The sequence below is a fragment of the Symphalangus syndactylus genome, chromosome 19 (genome assembly GCF_028878055.3).
Source record: "Symphalangus syndactylus isolate Jambi chromosome 19, NHGRI_mSymSyn1-v2.1_pri, whole genome shotgun sequence".
NCBI lineage: Eukaryota > Metazoa > Chordata > Mammalia > Primates > Hylobatidae > Symphalangus > Symphalangus syndactylus.
The window spans coordinates 47,900,259-47,920,535 of record NC_072434.2 but is presented as its reverse complement, the minus strand read 5'-3'; the positions used below and the strand labels follow the sequence as shown (position 1 = coordinate 47,920,535).

Below are 20,277 nucleotides of genomic sequence, written 5' to 3'. Positions count from 1 at the left end.
GCATGTGTCTTTATAGAAGCATGATTTATAGTCCTTTGGGTATATACCCAGTAATGGGATTGCTGGGTCAAATGGTATTTCTAGTTCTAGATCCCTGAGGAATCGCCACACTGACTTCCACAATGGTTGAACTAGTTTACAGTCCCACCAACAGTGTAAAAGTGTTCCTATTTCTCCACATCCTCTCCAGCACCTGTTGTTTCCTGACTTTTTAATGATGGCCATTCTAACTGGTGTGAGATGGTATCTCACTGTGGTTTTGATTTGCATTTCTCTGATGGCCAGTGATGAGGAGCATTTCTTCATGTGTTTTTTGGCTGCATAAATGTCTTCTTTTGAGAAGTGTCTGTTCATGTCCTCTGCCCACTTTTTGATGGGGTTGTTTGTTTTTTTCTTGTAAATTTGTTTGAGTTCATTGTAGATTCTGGATATTAGCCCTTTGTCAGATGAGTGGGTTGCAAAAATTTTCTCCCATTGTGTAGGTTGCCTGTTCACTCTGATGATAGTTTCTTTTGCTGTGCAGAAGCTCTTTAGTTTAATGAGATCCCATTTGTCGATTTTGGCTTTTGTTGCCATTGCTTTTGGTGTTTTAGACATGAAGTCCTTGCCCACGCCTATGTCCTGAATGGTATTGCCTAGGTTTTCTTGTAGGATTTTAATGGTTTTAGGTCTAACATATAAGTCTTTAATCCATCTTGAATTAATTTTTGTATAAGGTGTAAGGAAGGGATCCAGTTGCAGCTTTCTACATATGACTAGCCAGTTTTCCCAGCACCATTTATTAAATAGGGAATCCTTTCCCCATTTCTTGTTTTTGTCAGGTTTGTCAAAGATCAGATAGTTGTAGCTATGCGGCATCATTTCTGAGGGCTCTGTTCTGTTCCATTGATCTATGTCTCTGTTGTGGTACCAGTACCATGCTGTTTTGGTTACTGTAGCCTTGTAGTATAGTTTAAAGTCAGGTAGCGTGATGCCTCCAGCTTTGTTCTTTTGGCTTAGGATTGACTTGGCGATGCGGGCTCTTTTTTGGTTCCATATGAACTTGAAAGTAGTTTTTTCCAATTCTGTGAAGAAAGTCATTGGTAGCTTGATGGGGATGGCATTGAATCTATAAATTACCTTGGGCAGTATGGCCATTTTCACGATATTGATTCTTCCAACCCATGAGCATGGAATGTTCTTCCATTTGTTTGTATCCTCTTTTATTTCATTGAGCAGTGGTTTGTAGTTCTCCTTGAAGAGGTCCTTCACATCCCTTGTAAGTTGGATTCCTAGGTATTTTATTCTCTTTGAAGCAATTGTGAATGGGAGTTCACTCATGATTTGGCTCTCTGTTTGTCTGTGATTGGTGTACAAGAATGCTTGTGATTTTTGTACATTAATTTTGTATCCTGAGACTTTGCTGAAGTTGCTAATCAGCTTAAGGAGATTTTGGGCTGAGACAATGGGGTTTTCTAGATATACAATCATGTCATCTGCAAACAGGGACAATTTGACTTCCTCTTTTCCTAATTGAATACCCTTTATTTCCTTCTCCTGCCTGATTGCTCTGGCCAGAACTTCCAGCACTATGTTGAATAGGAGCGGTGAGAGAGGGCATCCCTGTCTTGTGCCAGTTTTCAGAGGGAATGCTTCCAGTTTTTGCCCATTCAGTATGATATTGGCTGTGGGTTTGTTGTAGATAGCTCTTATTATTTTGAGATACGTCCCATCAATACCTAATTTATTGAGAGTTTTTAGCATGAAGGGTTGTTGAATTTTGTCAAAGGCCTTTTCTGCATCTATTGAGATAATCATGTGGTTTTTGTCTTTGGTTCTGTTTATATGCTGGATTACATTTATTGATTTGCGTATGTTGAACCAGCCTTGCATCCCAGGGATGAAGCCCACTTGATCATGGTGGATAAGCTTTTTGATGTGCTGCTGGATTCGGTTTGCCAATATTTTATTAAGGATTTTTGCATCAATGTTCATCAAGGATATTGGTCTGAAATTCTCTTTTTTGGTTATGTCTCTGCCAGGTTTTGGTATCAGGACGATGCTGGCTTCGTAAAATGTGTTAGGGAGGATTCCCTCTTTTTCTATCGATTGGAATAGTTTCAGAAGGAATGGTACCAGTTCCTCCTCGTACCTCTGGTAGAATTCAGCTGTGAATCCATCAGGTCCTGGACTCTTTTTGGTTGGTAAGCTATTGATTATTGCCACAATTTCAGAACCTGTTATTGGTCTATTCAGAGATTCAACTTCTTCCTGGTTTAGTCTTGGGAGGGTGTATTTGTCGAGGAATTTATCCATTTCTTCTAGATTTTCTAGTTTATTTGCATAGAGGTGTTTGTAGTATTCTCTGATGGTAGATTGTATTTCTGTGGGATCGGTGGTGATATCCCCTTTTTCGTTTTTTATTGCATCTATTTGATTCTTCTCTCTTTTCTTCTTTATTAGTCTTGCTAGCGGTCCATCAATTTTGTTGATCTTTTCAAAAAACCAGCTCCTGGATTCATTAATTTTTTGAAGGGCTTTTTGTGTGTCTATTTCCTTCAGTTCTGCTCTGATTTTAGTTATTTCTAGCCTTCTGCTAGCTTTTGAATGTGTTTGCTCTTGCTTTTCTAGTTCTTTTAATTGTGATGTTAGGGTGTCAATTTTGGATCTTTCCTGCTTTCTCTTGTGGGCATTTAGTGCTATAAATTTCCCTCTACACACTGCGTTGAACATGTCCCAGAGATTCTGGTATGTTGTGTCTTTGTTCTCGTTGGTTTCAAAGAACATCTTTATTTCTGCCTTCATTTCATTATGTACCCAATAGTCATTCAGGAGCAGGTTGTTCAGTTTCCATGTAGTTGAGCGGTTTTGAGTGAGTTTCTTAATCCTGAGTTCTAGTTTGATTGCACTGTGGTCTGAGAGACAGTTTGTTATAATCTCTGTTCTTTTACATTTGCTGAGAAGAGCTTTACTTCCAACTATGTGGTCAATTTTGGAATAGGTGTAGTGTGGTGCTGAAAAAAATGTATATTCTGTTGATTTGGGGTGGAGAGTTCTGTAGATGTCTATTAGGTCCACTTTATGTAGAGCTGAGTTCAATTCCTGGATATCCTTGTTAACTTTCTGTCTCGTTGATCTGTCTAATGCTGACAGTGGGGTGTTAAAATCTCCCATTATTATTGTGTGGGAGTTTAAGTCCCTTTGTAGGTCACTGAGGACTTGCTTTATGAATCTGGGTGCTCCTGTGTTGGGTGCATATATATTTAGGATAGTTAGCTCTTCTTGTTGAATTGATCCCTTTACCATTATGTAATGGCCTTCTTTGTCTCTTTTGATCTTTGTTGGTTTAAAGTCTATTTTATCAGAGACTAGGATTGCAACCCCTGCCTTTTTTTGTTTTCCAGTTGCTTGATAGATCTTCCTCCATCCCTTTATTTTGAGTCTATATGTGTCTCTGCACGTGAGATGGGTTTCCTGAATACAGCACACTGATGGGTCCTGACTCCTTATCCGGTTTGCCAGTCTGTGTCTTTTGATTGGAGCATTTAGCCCATTTACATTTCACGTGAATATTGTTATGTGTGAATCTGATCCTGTCATTATGATGTTAGTTGGTTATTTTGCTCATTAGTTGCTATAGTTTCTTCCTAGCCTCGATGGTCTTTACAATTTGGCATGTTTTTGCAGGGGCTGGTACCGGTTGTTCCTTTCCATGTTTAGTGCTTCCTTCAGGAGCTCTTTTAGGGCAGGCCTGGTGGTGACAAAATCACTCAGCGTTTGCTTGTCTGTAAAGTATTTTATTTCTCCTTCACTTATGAAGCTTAGTTTGGCGGGATAGGAAATTCTGGGTTGAAAATTCTTTTCTTTAAGAATGTTGAATATCGGCCCCCACTCTCTTCTGGCTTGTAGAGTTTCTGCTGAGAGATCAGCTGTTAGTCTGATGGGCTTCCCTTTGTGGGTAACCCGACCTTTCTCTCTGGCTGCCCTTAACATTTTTTCCTTCATTTCAAGTTTGGTGAATCTGACAATTATGTGTCTTGGAGTTGCCCTTCTCGAGGAGTATCTTTGTGACGTTCTCTGTATTTCCTGAATCTGAATGCTGGCCTGCCTTGCTAGATTGGGGAAGTTCTCCTGGATAATATCTTGCAGAGTGTTTTCCAACTTGGTTCCATTCTCCCCATCATTTTCAGGTACACCAATCAGACGTAGGTTTGGTCTTTTCACATAGTCCCAAATTTCTTGGAGGCTTTGTTCATTTCTTTTTATTCTTTTTTCTCTAAACTTCCCTTCTCTCTTCATTTCATTCATTTCATCTTCTATCAGCGATACCCTTTCTTCCAGTTGATCGCATCTGCTACTGAGGCTTCTGCATTCTTCGCGTAGTTCTCGAAACTTGGCTTTCAGCTCCATCATCTCCTTTAAGCCCTTCTCTCCATTGGTTATTCTAGTTATCCATTCTTCTAATTTTTTTTCAAAGTTTTTAACTTCTTTGCTATTGTTTTGAATTTCCTCTCGTAGCTCAGAGTAGTTTGATCGTCTGAAGCCTTCTTCTCTCAACTCATCAAAGTCATCCTCCATCCAGCTTTGTTCCGTTGCTGGTGAGGAACTGCGTTCCTTTGGAGGAGGAGAGGTGCTCTGTTTTTTAGAGTTTCCAGTTTTTTTGGTCTGTTTTTTCCCCATCTTTGTGGTTTTGTCTACTTTTTATCTTCGATGATGATGATGTACAGATGGGTTTTTGGTGTGGATGTCCTTTCTGTTTGTTAATTTTCCTTCTGCCAGACAAGACCCTCAGCTGCAGGTCTGTTGGAGTTTACTAGAGGTCCACTCCAGACCCTGTTTGGCTGGGTGTCAGCACCGGTGGCTGCAGAACAGCAGATTTTCGTGAGACCACAAATTCAGCTGTCTGATAGTTCCTCTGAAAGTTTTGTCTCAGAGGAGTACCCGGTTGAATGAGGTGTCAGTCTGTCCCTACTTGGGGGGTGCCTCCCAGTTAGGCTGCTCAGGGGTGAGGGGCCCACTTTAGGAGGCAGTCTGTCCGTTCTCAGATCTCCAGCTGCGTGCTGGGAGAACCACTACTCTCTTCAAAGCTGTCAGTCAGACAGGGACATTTAAGGCTGTGGAGGTTCTCGCTGAGTTTTTGATTGTCTGTGCCCTGCCCCCAGAGGTGGAGCCTACAGAGGCAGGCAGGCCTCCTTGAGCTGTGGTGGGCTCCACCCAGTTCGAGCTTCCTGGCTGCTTTGTTTACCTAAGCAAGCCTGGGCAATGGCGGGCGCCCCTCCCCCAGCCTCGTTGCCGCCTTGCAGCGTGATCTCAGACTGCTGTGCTAGCAATCAGCAAGACTCTGTGGGCATAGGACCCTCCGAGCCAGGTGCGGGACACAATCTCCCAGTGTGCCGTTTTCCAGGCCCGTTGGAAAAGCGCAGTATTAGGACGGGACTGACCCGATATTCCAGGTGCCGTCTGTTTCCCCTTTCTTTGACTAGGAAAGGGAACTCCCTGACTCCTTGCGCTTCCCGAGTGAGGCAATGCCTCGCCCTGCTTCGGCTCGCGCACAGTGCGCTTCACCGACTGTCCTGAACCCACTGTTAGGCACTCCCTAGTAAGATGAAACCGGTACCTCAAGCAGAAATGCAGAAATCACCCGTCTTCTGTGTCGCTGGGGCTGGGAGCTGGAGGCACTCATTTTTCAAGTTTCCGACGAAACATCTTGAAATGTCCCTCTGTAGGCCTCAAATAGTTAAGCGCCTCAGAAATGCATAATTGATTCTAAAGGTAACAATTACTTTTAGTTGTAAGAACCAGTCTCACAACTTGCAATTATGGCCATAGAATTTTAGCGGTGCACACTAGCATGCACTTCAGAAATTATCTTGTCCAGATCCTTCTTATAGATAAAGCAACTGAAGACCTGTCCTTTGTTTTCAACACAACAGGACATTGCAGCTTATTTTGTGGTTTCTGTGCTCCAGCCCTAGAATCAGCCATTTCATGAAGGTGCCTATTTTAGACTGAATGTTTGTGTCTCTCTCCAATTTGATATGTTGAAGCCCCAACCCCCAGTGTTACTTATTTGGAGATGGGGCCACTAAGGAAGTAATTAAGATGAAATGAGGTCATAAGGGTGGGTTCCTGATCTGATAGGATTAGTGTCCTTATAAGAAGAGATATCAGAGAACTTGGTCTCTCCACTCATACACCAAGGAAAGGCCATGTGAGGACATAGTGAGAACGTGGCTGCCTGCAAGCCAGCCAGAAATTGAATCAGCTGGAACCTTGACTTGGACTTCTGGCTTCCAGAAATGAGAGGAAATAAATTTCTGTTGTTTAAGCCACTCAGTCTGCGGTAGTATGCTAGGGTAGCCTGAGCTGACTATTACAGTGCTTAGTTTCTTTTAGGGGGAAAACACTACCTAGCAACCAAGATCTGGAAACTAGCTATACTCATTGCCATTGGGTGTCAGTGGTCTCAGGTCCTCTTAGTAGACAAAGCTAGAGAATATATAAATGTATGTATATGTGTATATGCACACACGCATACACTTATATCTCTATTGAAAGTAATGTGTTCATACCAATACATTAAATTTTAATCATTCCTGTTTTCTCCCATTCTGTATTTGTAACTCTTTTATCTGACAGTGAAAAGTTTGGTGTTCATTATCCTTATTTTATTTGCTTATTTGATCAACCCCATTTACATAGGCATCTCCCATCACCACTGCAGATGCTTGCCCCATTCCCCCCACAGATACCCACTTCACCCAATTCAGGCTCCATCATCCTGTACTGGGTTTCTCTGGTAGCTGGAAGGCACCATCACCTTGCCTGGGTTCTGACACTCTGCTGGCTTCCTTCATGTAGAGTGCCCTCCTCACCATGTTTGAGCTTTGAAACCTAAGATACTAAGTTAAGATATTTTGTGTGAAGTACATGTAAGTTTACAGTAAATGCTATCTATTATTTGTGGAAATTGTGATAGCCACAGTTCTAAAAATGATCCCCCATATTTTCTGCCATAATCCATGGGACTTTGACTATAATGAGGTATCACACTGTGATTATGTTAAATGGCAAAAAGGGACTTTTTTGCAGGTGTAATTAAGGTTACTAATCAGTTGACTTAGGGTTACACAAAATAGAGATTATCTAGGTGGGCCCTATCTAATCACATGTGCCCTTTAAAAGCAGAGCATTTTCTTGGGCTGGAAGCCTTAGGGGAAATTCGAGGATTGAAGCACAAGAAAGATGTGATTTGCTGTTTGTTGCTGGGTCTGAAGATGGAGTGGGCATGGGCAAGGATGTTAAAGCAGTTTCTAGGAGCTGAGAGGGTCTTCAGCTGATAGCCAGCAAGAAAATAGGGACTTCAGTCCTAATACCACAAAGAACTAAATTCTGCTAACTACCTTAGTGAGTGGAAATGGATTCTTCCTTAGGGTCTCCATATAAGAGCCTAGCTTGCCTGACACCTTGATTTGGCCTTGGGAGACCCTAAACAGAAATCCCAATGGGGCCTGCCTGGACTTATGATCTACAGAACTATGAGAGAATAATAGGTATTGTTTTAAGCAACTTAATTTGGAGTCATTTGTTGCACAATAATAGATAACTAATACAGTATATCCAGGTGATATTTGAAAGAAAAATATTTAAATATTTAATATTAAATATTTAAATATTGGAGAAGAGATTGTGATTTATGTATGGTTATTCTTTGGGATGGATGACTATCTAAATCTATCTTGGAGATTAAAGCCCTCTTTCTTGGGATGTCTGCAAGCAAAAACTGCTGAAGGAGAACCTTTTTTAGCTAGATATGTAATGTTAATTAATTTGAGCTATGTTAAGTATTTTCTTTTGAAGAAGTGAGTTATAAATTAGGTTAGTGTAAAGTAAGTATGTTTTCAGGTTTTTTTATTTTTTATTTTTATTTATTTTATTTTATTTATTTATTTATTTTTTAAGACGGAGTCTCACTCTTTTGCCCAGGCTGGAGTGCAGTGGCCCAATCTTGGCTAACCGCAACCTCTGCCTCCTGGGTTCACGGCATTCTCCTGCCTCAGCCTCTGGAGTAGCTGGGACTACAGGCACCCGCCACCATGCCCGGCTAATTTTTGTATTTTTAGTAGAGATGGGGTTTCACCGTGTTAGCCAGGATGGTTTCGATCTCCTGACCTTGTAATCTGCCTGCCTCGGCCTCCCAAAGTGCTGGGATTACGGGCGTGAGCCACCGCGCCCGGCCTATTTATGTTTTTGAGACGGAGCTTCGCTCTAACACCCAGGCTGGAGTGCAATGGCACGATTTCGGCTCACTGCAAGCTCCGCCTCCCGAGTTCACGCCATTTTCCTGCCTCAGCCTCCCGAGTAGGTGGGACTTCAGGCGCCCGCCACCACACCTGGCTAGTGTTTTATATTTTTAGTAGAGACGGGGTTTCACTGTGTTAGCCAGGATAGTCTTGATCTCCTGACCGGGTGATCCGCCCGCCTTGGCCTCGCAAAGCGCTAGGATTAGAGGCATGAGCCGCCGCGCCCGGCCTATTTTCAGGTTTTTTGAGCACTCTAAACATACTGGTTTATGTTAATATCGTAAAATAATCTCAGAAAAAAAGATGCAGCGTTAGAGTTGATAAAGATAATCTATGGAAACAAAATGTCATGTATTTAACAAATATCAAAGGTCTACTTTCTGCTAGATATTGTGCTGGATGTTGGAGATCTGTTTATGCACAAGGCAGATATGAGATACTTGCCTACAGTCTTATGAAAATTATAAGTATATAAGCAGTTAAAATAGGGATGATAGCTGCTGTGATGTGGAAAAAAAAGATAGGCTATGGAAACATAGATATCTAATCCAGACTTGAGAGGTTCAGTGGCTGGAGTCACATGGCCACAGCCTAAGTCACATGCTGGGAGGCTACTTGCTGGGAAGGCTGAGAAATATAGTTGTTATTGGGCAGCCATGTGTTCAGCTATATGTTCTCTCACATTAGAAAGAGAGAGCAGTTTGTGCCTTTCTTTCCAAACCCTTCTCCCAAGGGAGACAACCCCAGATCAACTTCAGTGTCCAGAATCTCTGGGTGATGTATGTTTCAGGAACCTTTAGTTTTAAGACAGAGAAAGTCGCCCGAGTTCTGGGGACAGAGATGGTAGCTAACGGAAAGAAGGGGAAGAAAGGGATGTAGAACATCCATGGCGTTAGTAACAAGATGTACCAAGACCTAAAGACAAGGAAAAGCATGGCCAAAATTAGTTCGCTGTGGCGAGGCATAGAGTTTCATAGGGTTAGTGGTAGAATATAGGGCTGGCACATTTAGCATTACTAGATGATTGAAAGTGTGTAGGCCATGTTAGGGAATTTGGATTTTATTTAATGGGTTATATTTAAACAAGGGAGTGATGCAATGAGATTTCTAGCTGTCAGAAAGTAAAATTATATTGTTTTTGCTTTTACCTCCAAAGAATTAGCATGGCAGACATCCCAAATGTTCTTGCCCCAATTCCCATTCTAAGATTAGGAGGCCGGTGATGCAGTGAGCTTTAGGAATGTGATGGGAACGAATATTTTATAGATTTTATTTTTGTAATGGCAATTCTTAAGGTACACCACTGTACAGTTGTGTTTGCTGTAGAGTCTGTCAACTGGGTTTGAATCACAGCTGTGTCACAAACTGTCTGTACAAGTCGCTTAGTTTTTCTAGGCCTCAATATTCTCATCTTTAAAATCTGGATGATAAAATCCAGCTTTAAAATCCAATTCTTAAGGTTGTTAGGATTAAATGAGATAATGTTTATAAAGTGCCTGGGATAAAGTAAATAATCAGTAAATGATTGTTTTTATACTGCCGATAAAAAGCTGAAAGTTTATTAATTTATTTTAGGCCAAGTCAAAATGGCCTCCTGGCAAAACGTTGGTATTGAAATGAACTTTCCAGCCAAAACCCTGCATTGAAAGCAGTTAAAAATTTAGCCAAGTTAAAATTGATACCATATCCACTTAGCCAACATCATATATGATAGGACTGTGTTGGGCCCCCTCAAAATGCATTATCTGGTGTGGGATATCCAAATGCAGTTTCAAAAGAGGGGGAAGGGAATATATAGGCTTGGAGCTTGGGAGAGAAGTTTGAAGTGGAAGTAAGAGTTTGGAGATTAACTGTCAGGAAGATGAGATTTAACTCATCTCAATGGGTGCAGAAAAGCACTTTATGAAATTTAACACTCATACATCGTAATACTTACAGTAGGCAGGAATAGAAAAGAATTTCTTCAGACATAAAGATTATCTAGAAAAGCGAAAAGCAATCGTATTCACTGGTGAAATATTGACAGCTTTCTTTCGAGATTAGGAACAATACAGAGATCACTGCTATTCAAGACTGTATTGGAAATCCTAGCTAGCACAATACACCTAGATAAATAAAGTTTAAAGATATTTTAAAAAGATGTAAAACTGTCTATTTGCAGATAACGTGATTGTGTATATAGAAAATAAAAAAGAATCTATAAATAAGCTATTAGAAATAAGCAGACCAGGCACGGTGGTTTACGCCTGTAATCCCCGGACTTGGGGAGGCCGAGGCAGGTGTATTGCTTGAGCCCAGGAGTTTGAGACCAGCCTGGGCAACATAACCAAAACCCTGTGTCTACAAAAAAGAAAAAAAAAAATTAGCCGGGCCTAGTGATGGCACACACCTGTAGTCCCAGCTACTCGGGAGGCTGAGGTGGGAAGATCACTTGAGCCTAGGAGGTTGATAATAATAATAATTAAATGAATTTACTAAGATTGATACCTGTAAGGTCAATGTACAAGTATAAATGATATTTCTGTATACTAGCAATTGCTAGAAAATTAAAAGTCAAATTTTAAAAATGGACTTCAAATAACATCAAAAATGTCAAATGCAATTTAAAAAATCTGATAAAAATATGCAAAATATCTATACTGAAGACTATAAATATTTCAGAGAAGAATTTAAGAAGACCTAAATAAATGGAAGAACATTCCACATTTGTGGATTGGAAGACTCAGTATCATTTAGATGTCAGTTGTTCCCAAACTGATCTAAAGTGTCAATGGAATCCACTCAAAATCCTAGTAGGTTTTTTTTTTTTAATGGAAACTGGTTCTAAAATTTGTACAGAAATGCAAGTGACCTAGAATAGCCAAGATACTTTTGAAAAAAAAAAAAGTTGGAAGACTTACACTACTAGATTTCAAAGCTTACTATAAAGCTCAAATAATTTATTTAGTGTGATACTGGTACAGTGACTAGACAAGTACACTAGTGGAACAGAGTAGAGTCCAGAAATTAACCCACAGAATATAGCAACTCAGTAGTAGAAAGAATAGTCTTTTCAACAGATGATGCTGGGGCAGTTTGATATTCAAATAAAAAAATTGGACCTTGACCCCTACCTAATACCACTTAGAAATATTCTATTAAGATGGCTTATAGTCTAAATGTTAAGACAATAAACATTCCGGAAGAAAAGATAGATCAGTGTCTTCATGACCTTGGGTAGGTAAAGATTTCTTAAAGTGGTCACAAAAGGCATTAACCAGAAAAGAAGATATTATATAATAGATGGGACTTCGGCAAAATTAATATCTTCTTATCAGCAAGACATTACTAATAAGTCAGTAGGCAAACCACAGGCAAATGAGGATATTTGCAATACCAATATTTGACAAAGGAGATTGATATCCAGAACTTACAATTAAATTCTGCAAGTTGACCGGGCGCAATGGGTCACGCCTGTAATCCCAGCACTTTGGGAGGCCGAGGCAGGTGGATCATGAGGTCAGGCGATCGAGACCATCCTGGCTAACACGGTGAAACCCCGTCTCTACTAAATATATGGGCGAGGTGGCTGGCGCCTGTAGTCCCAGCTACTCAGGAGGCTGAGGCAGGAGAATGGCGTGAACCGGGGAGGTGGAGCTTGCAGTGAGCCGAGATCACGCCACTGCACTCCAGCCTGGGTGACAGAGCAAGACTCCATCTCAAAAAAAAAAAAAAAAATTCTACAAGTTAATAAAAAAGATAACCCAGTTAAAAATAGATGAAAGATTACAACAGGCATTTCACAAAAAAGGAATATCCAAATGGCATATTAAAAGGTCAGTAATATCATTATAAGTCAAAGAAATACAAATTAAGGCCATAGTTGGATACACCATTCCCACCAGAATGGCCAAAATTAAAAGACAGGCAAGACCAAGTGTTGGCTAGAAAGTAGAGCAATTGACACTCATATTCTGCCAATAAGTGTGCAAATTGGTTACAAATTTTTGGAAAAGTGGCAGTGTCTCTTAAGGATAAACATATACCAGCCGGACATGGTGGCTCACACCTGTAATCCCAGCACTTTGGGCGGCTGAGACGGGCGGATCACCTGAGGTCAGGAGTTCAGGACCAGCGTGGCCAACATGGAGAAACCCTGTCTCTACTAAAAAAACAAAAATTAGCTGGGCATGGTGATGGGCACCTGTAATCCCAGCTACTCCAGAGGCTGAGGCTGGAGAATCACTTGAGCCCAGGAGGTGGAGGTTGCAGTGAGCCGAGATCACACATTGCACTCCAGCCTGGATGACAAGAGTGAAAACTCCATCTCAAAAAAACAAAAATACACACACACACACACACACACACACCTACCATGTAATTTAGCAGTTCTACTCTTTAGTATATGCTACTCAGCAATTATACGCCTAGCTTCATTCTTGATAGCCCCAAACTAGAAACAGTTCAAGTTCCCATCAACAGGAGATGAGTTATATTGTTGTATATTCCAAAATGAATATTGTACAGCAATAAAAAAGAGGATTTGTTTTGTCAGATATCAATATTTTAAAGCTTTATTTAGGACAGTATAATATTAGCACAGAATAGGCAAAATGTCCAATAGAACTAGAAGCAAGAGACAAAAATATCCATGTATATCTTGGAACTTGATATGTGAGAGAGACGGCCCTGCAGATCGTTGAGGAAAAGATGGACAATACAATTATGGTGTCCTAATAGTTGATTACCCATATGGGAAAAAAAAACTATTTTCCTATATGGGAAAAGGGAAAAAAAAAACTTACAGCACACAAAAATGAACTCCAAACTCACTAAAAACTGAAATGTAAATGGAAAAAATTTAGAATGATTGAAAGACAAAATAAGATCCCTTTATGACCTTGTTTAAGAAAGGACTTCTTAAGCCACAAAAAGCCTACATTTTAAGGAAAAAGATTGATAAATTTGATATTATTAAAATGAAAAACTTCTCTTCACCCAAAATCCCACAAATAAACACAACGACTGATCACACTGTAGGAGAGTACATTCATAATACAGTTAACAACAAAAGGTGAGAATCCAGAATATATTAAGGATTTGGTTCACAAGACTGTGGGGGCTGGCTAGTCCAAAATGTGTAGCGGATGCCAGCAGGCTGGAAACTCAGGCAGCTGTTGATGCTGTAGTCTTGAGGCAGAACTTCTACAGGAAACTTCACTTGTTGCTCATAAGGCCTTCAACTGATTGGATGACGTCCTCCTCTCCCCAACATTATATAAGGTAATCTCCATTACTCAAGTCAACTGATTATAGATATTAACCACATGTACAAAATACCTTCATAGCAACACCTATATTAGTGTTTGATTAAATAACTGGACACTGTAGCTGAATTGACACATAAAACTAATAATCACAATGCCCTACATTGTTTATTGATCATATAATGGAAATTAAGACCGCAATGAGACACAATTTTATATCCATTAAATTGACACAACTTAAGTCTGATAACACCAAGCATTGAAAGGAGTGGATCAGCAGGACTTTTATCTACTGTTGATGGGACTGTACACTGGTACATCATTCTGGCAAACAAGTTGGCACTTCCTTATAAAGTGTCATTTGCATACGTACACCACAGGAATTTCTCTCCTTGAGGAGCTCTTGCACATGAATGCAAGGGGATAAGTGAAATTTACAGGAATGTTATGGTAGTTTTTAAAAAATACAAACAGTGAACAACAACCTGGAAACAAACCAAATAATCAGTCATAGTAAAATGGATACATAAATCATACTATAGTCACAGAATGGCATAGCAAACAGCAGTGAATAAATGAATGACGGTCATGTGGAATGAGTGAATTTTAGAAACACAATATTGAGTCTAAGAATCAAGGCACAGAAGTTTAAAAATAGCATAATACCAATTTTATAAAGCTCACAAATGAGTAATACAAAACAATATAATGTTTGGGACCACATGCCTACATACAGATATAGACCTGTGTGTAAGGAGGAAGGTGGAGGAATGGGATAGTGAAGGAATGCAGAGGTGGATGCAAATGTTGTCAGTGTTCCAGTCAAGTTTGGTAGTGAGTTTCTGGGTATTTATTTTGTTTATTACTACTCATAATATATGTTTGGTGTTTGGTGTTTCATCTTTTCATTTTATCAAGTTACATAAAATTTTAAAAGAAAATGAACAAAAACATGTGCTTCCATTTCCAGTCCAAAGCACTGAAATTTAAAAGTAGTGTGTTTTAATCTATTAAAACATTTCTTAAAACATTTTTTTAAAAAATGAAACTAAGTCTGTGAAGAGCTTAGAAGACAGTGTAATTCAGGTTTATAACTAAGGCCATGCTTCATCGAGAAAGTCTAGATCAGCTGGAACAATGGTTCACTTTTTTGTTGAGGGTGGGGTGATGAGGTCGTTGACTGACTGCTTTGCCATGGAAGCTATTGATCGTCTCTCTCCAGAAAGCATTTTGTATGTGCAAAACTTGTCACTTAACTTCAGCAGGTGATACTGAATCTGGTGTGGAAATAGGTTACTAAAGCTATCTAATACCAATTTTTATTAACTTGACATTGGTAGTCAGATGACAAAGTGTTTTCATCAAAGGTGCTACTTTATTCCTTAAAATCAGTAAGTTAGTGGAAATGTTATAAAGCTAAGTTAGTATAGGGAGGCTCTAATTTTAGTCCTTTTAGTTCTGTGTGATGGAGCATAGAATTATTTTGGCAAATGGTTATTGGGACTCTCTTTCAGGTTTTAAGTTTTTAATTTGGCCAACTTACCAAGGCTCAAATTGAGGGATGACCCACTTTTGCCTGGGTCAAAGCAACCAGGGCATGGAGAAAAATAATTGGGTTTTTCTTTGTAGGAAGCTTTGTAAGGTTTCCCAGTTGGCAAACTCTGTATCCCATATCTGATACATAGAAGAGCTATGAGTAGAAATATGGGTGTTTTCAACATAACATTTCTAAGTTGCAAAATGCACCTTTGAATACTTAAGTTCTCTTAGGTAATTCTCTTAGCTGAATGAGTACCATAACATGTCATTTGTTTACAGATACTTGATAATGTGAAGAGCAGTATCATGTTTTCTTTATCTAGCATTTGACGGCTGTTAACCAGTGAAATGAGAGATTAGATTCTATGCAACTAAAAGCACACACTGGATCCCTTCAAAAAAAACCGTGTCACCTTCTATATAAAGTATTAAATTCATTGATTGGCAAGATGCGTATGTTATGCTATTGAGACAATGATGTTTTCTTAATGAAGAGTACAGTAGATGTTTTTGTAAGTTCAAGAAAATGTTGAAGCTTACAAGATAAAAATTACCATAGTAATATGTAAACTAATCTTTATAATTGAGCATAATACCATGTGATTCACCAAACGCTATTTTACAAAATTGGTAAGTGTATGTATTTTAAAAAATTTCTAATACTGGTTTGTAATAAAGAATACTAAATTATCAACTTTATCTTTAATATCATAGAGGATTATCTTTTTTCACTCAGCTTTGTTTCTATACTTTGCCTATTATATCACTCTTTTTTCCCTCTTGGGTTGGGTTAAAAGGGAGAATATTTTTCAACTTCTGTCTTCTTATTTATTATCCATTTCTATATTACTTATATGATTACTTGTTAGGGCACTCGTGGTATTGTTTTTATAACTGTTAATGATAGTGTACTGTTTTTAAAGTTAATGCTGGAACGAATAAGTCAATATGGCATAAAGGTGGAGTGTCATCCTTGGAGCCAGACAGATAGAGTGAATCTCCTCTCAGCAAGTGACTAGCTATATGTCCTGGGCAACTTTACTCTGTTTTTCCTGATTTTTAATAAAAGTGAATTCAGTGCCTAATACCTTGTGATAATTATAATAATAGCAATAATAAGATTATTATTGAATTAAGCATTTTAGGTTACATACTTAACATAGTATCACCTGTGTATATTTAGCATATTCATTTGCAATATAGAACAGGTTGGCTGTAACTCTCCAATCTGGAGTCAAAATGTCTACCTGTGTGAGAGTCTAGTTGCTTTGAATATATTGTAACTGCATCTGTTGTGTATTATGAGTAAAATTTTTCAGGGCCACATATTGATTTAACAACGAAACAATTATATTCACTCTAATGTATGTTTGAGTGCCTACCATATGCAAAGCAATGCAGGTAATATATAAATATGTAAAATGCAGTTTCTGTTCCTAAGTACTATCAGTTTAACAGAAAGGATTAGGGAAATAGAGGAAATCTACTCTTTTAGGCACCCAAGTGGATAGAGGTTGTGCTATCAGAAAAAAAAAGTTTAGGCTATGTTAGTAATAGAAGCAGAATGAACCATAAACCAGTTTAAGTACCTTGGGGAGCCAAGGGGAAATAAATGGAACTACATGCTATGCCTTAGTAGTTTTTTCATATCCAGGGATCTCTTAAGTTCAGGTTTACAATCTATTTTATTTTTATTTTTTTACAATTTATTTTTTCTACATGTTTGTGCTCCAAGCATCTACAGGTGTATTACTTGTTAAAAGCTCTATATATAGCATGCAGAAATAGAAATAAGTATAATACTTATTTCCACAAGAGAGGCATAAATAAAGTTATGACCATTGTTAGCATAAAGGAAGGAGAGTTCACATTCTGTGGAAAATTATGAGAAGCAACTTCATGAAAGAACATTTGAGCTGAGATTTCATAAAGATGCATGTGATTTCAGGCAAAGTTTGGGAAATTTAGTGATATGTTTGCCTCCTGCTACATCAAGGAATAAGTGTGAGTAGAAAGAGAACAGTGCATGGTATACTCGTGAGATAGTGAATCTTCCATTTGAGCAGGAATGTGGGGTTTGTGTAGGATGTCTGGGGAACCTGGAAGACCTTTAATTTAAGTAAGTAATGGGGATCCATGAAATAATTTTTTTTTTTTTTTACATGGGACATGGTGGTGGTAATGCTGGTGGTGGTGGTAGGCTAATAGAGGTAGATTTTCTACTAACTGCATTTGTATGTTTATTCATGTTTTTTTCTCTTTCAGGAAGTTCATGATTTGTTAAAAGACTATGACTTAAAATATTGTTATGTGGACAGAAATAAACGAACAGGTAAGATTTCTATTCTAAGTGTCTAGTTTCATTTTGATTCTCCCTGTACTCGTTATAGAACAAAAAAGCTTAGTGTCTTTTCATGCTTAAGCTAATCATGGAATTTTTAAGCCTTAAATCATGCGAATGTACCCCACACTATCTATTTTCTGAAGGTAATATTGGTATCCTAAATATTAATTACATAAATGAATATAGTGTTACTAGAGACTTATGAATTTTTATAATGAATGTTCTGTTACAGTGAATGTTCTTCATAGGCTCAGAGTTCCTCGATTTTAATTGTATGTTATTGGACTTAGTGAATAGACTGTATGACTTGACCTTTAGCTGGGGAAACTGAGAAACTCACTTAGGTTTTCTGGGTATTAGTTCTATATCTGTGAGATTAAAAAACTAGATTATTTCCTTTTTGTGCATGTAATATGCAGCTGTTTAAAACCATCCTTTTGAGACTAAAAATAAATTATGGAGGATAATGTAATCACTATGTACACATCCACTCCCAAATTATCAAATGGTAATATTTTGTCTTTAGAAAGTATGTACATAGCTAGAGCCCTCATGTAGATCTGTTGAATTTCTTCAGATTAAAAAAAAGTGGTAAAAAGGAACATTTACAGATAAAGATGAAATTCAGTTTCTACTACTCTGATTCCATTCCCTCCCAGCCTCCTGGTCTAGGGGCAGGCACTGATGAATTTGGTGCATATTTTCCAATTTATGCAGTTACATTTTGATAGCCATTAAAGCTGCTCACAAATTCTTGTTCTTTTTCTTCTGAGCACAAGGTAAGATAGTACTTACCTGCGCCTCTTTGAAGTTGAGAGTGGACTTGTGATTTGCTTGTTGATGAATGAAGTGAGAGTGGAAATGACATGTATCCCTTCCAGGTGAAAGATTTCAGAGCCAGCATGTGATTTCCTGCTAAATCACATTCTTTCACAGTGCTAAATGTAATTGCACTTCCCTGTGCTAAAGTAATTGGGGAAGGTGACAGAGTGACTATAATGAGCAAAACGTCCTTCCTTCCTTACCTTCAGCATGGAATATGCAGCATGAATCAGAAGAAAGCCTTTTGTTTTGTTATGCCGTTGAGATTGTGCAGAAGTTTGTTACCACAGTATCTTGACTAACCTGTAATTTTACCATATATACATATATATAATTAATGGTAGTCTCTGTTTTAAGCTTTTCATAAATGGTATTCTAATGTATATTTCATTTAGCAACTTGCTTTTTTTGGGTTAACTCAACTTTGTTTTTCAGATCTTTCCACATTGATATATATAACTCAGGTTCGTTGATTTAAGCTACTACATATAATTATCATGTGAATTTATTATGATTAATGTATTTGTTACTGACTGGCATGCAGGAAGCTTTACCTTTCCCAGTAGTTCAAACAGTGATGCAATGAATAGCCATTTAGTTGACTACTAATATGCATTTCAACTGTTTCTCCATAACTGAAGCTCTGAGTCATAGGTGTGCACAATTTCAATGATACAGATATTGACAACGGAATTAGAGGTAACAGCCTTCACAGCTCACACAGAGCCAGGAATAGTGCTATTCCCACTAGTCAGGATGATAAACCTCATAATTCATGGGGCATCAGAAGTAATAATCTGAAAGTTTTTGCTCAGGAATGGGAAAAATTAACCTGAGACCAATGATGCTCTTGTCCTACCTAACAAAACTTAAAAACAAGACCAGAACGGATCAAAGTGCTTCCTCATCACTTAACCACATCCTGGAACAAAACTCAAGAATATTTGTATGCGTCAAAAACATCTGACACCCAACAAAGTGAAATTTATGATGTCAGACATCCAATGAAAAAGTAGCAGACATGATGAAGAAGCAGGAAAACCTAATGTATAACGAGGACAAAAATCAATCAAAACTGGCGTAGAATCGACACAGATGAATTAATAAAAATGGACATTAAACCAGTTTTTATAATAGTGTTCCATATGTATAATAAGTTATAGTAGAGATTGAGCATGGTAAATAGAGACTTGGAAGATATATTATCCAAATCAAACATCTGGAGTTGAAAATTACAACATCTGACATGAAATACACTGGATAGGATTAATGGCAGAATAGACATTGTGGAAGAAAAAATTAGTGAACTTGAAAACAGTGATGTAAATGATCCAAAATGAAATACAGAAAAAAGACTGTAAAACATGAACAGAGTATCAGTGAACTGTGGGACAGCTTCAAGAGCAATTAGAGTCCCTGGGGGTAGGAATAGTTAAAAAAAATTAAAGAATTAGTAGCTGAAAAGTTTTAAAATTTTGATGAAAATGTTAATCCCAGAAATCCACAGAGCTCAACCAACTTCAAGTACAAAAGCATGAGGAAAACTACAGGGTACGTTGTAATCAAATTGCTTACGGTTAGTGGTAGAGTGTCTTAAAAGCAGCCAGAAAAAAAGTATACATCATTAATACATTTAGCAGGACAAAGATTAAGATGACCATAGATCTTGGAAACAACACAATTGAAAGGACTGTAGGGTAACATCTTTTCATTCTTTACCAAAAGAAACAAAAACACAACGGGTCCACATAGAATTCTTTACCTGTTGAAAATATCTTTCAAAAACAGTGATGAAATAGAGATGTTTTTCAGTCATACAAAAGTTAAAAGAATCATCATCATTAGACTTGCACTATAAGAAATACTTAAGGAAGTCCTACAAGCAGGAAGAAAATTATAGATGGAAATCTGGACCTACCTAACAAAATGATGAATACGTGATATGGTCATTATGTGGGTAAAGACTTTTTTCTTAATATTAAAATCTTTTAAAAGTATAATTGTTAAAAGCAAAAATAATAACATTACATTGTGATATTTGTAA

General features: G+C 38.2%; 1 protein-coding gene across 6 annotated transcripts in view; it reads left to right on the top strand.

The window, feature by feature from the left end:
• The window catches only part of RAVER2 (ribonucleoprotein, PTB binding 2), a 104,148-nt gene that overhangs the window by 14,638 nt on the left and 69,233 nt on the right, over positions 1–20,277 (top strand). For all 6 annotated transcript variants that reach the window (XR_010114585.1, XM_063613312.1, XM_055234917.2 and 3 more), the window contains exon 2: positions 17,333–17,399. Coding sequence is in view for 5 of the 6 variants with exons in the window: in XM_063613312.1 (XP_063469382.1) it covers positions 17,333–17,399 (67 nt within the window). In the remaining variant the exon portion in view is untranslated. The remainder of the gene's footprint in view (positions 1–17,332; positions 17,400–20,277) is intronic.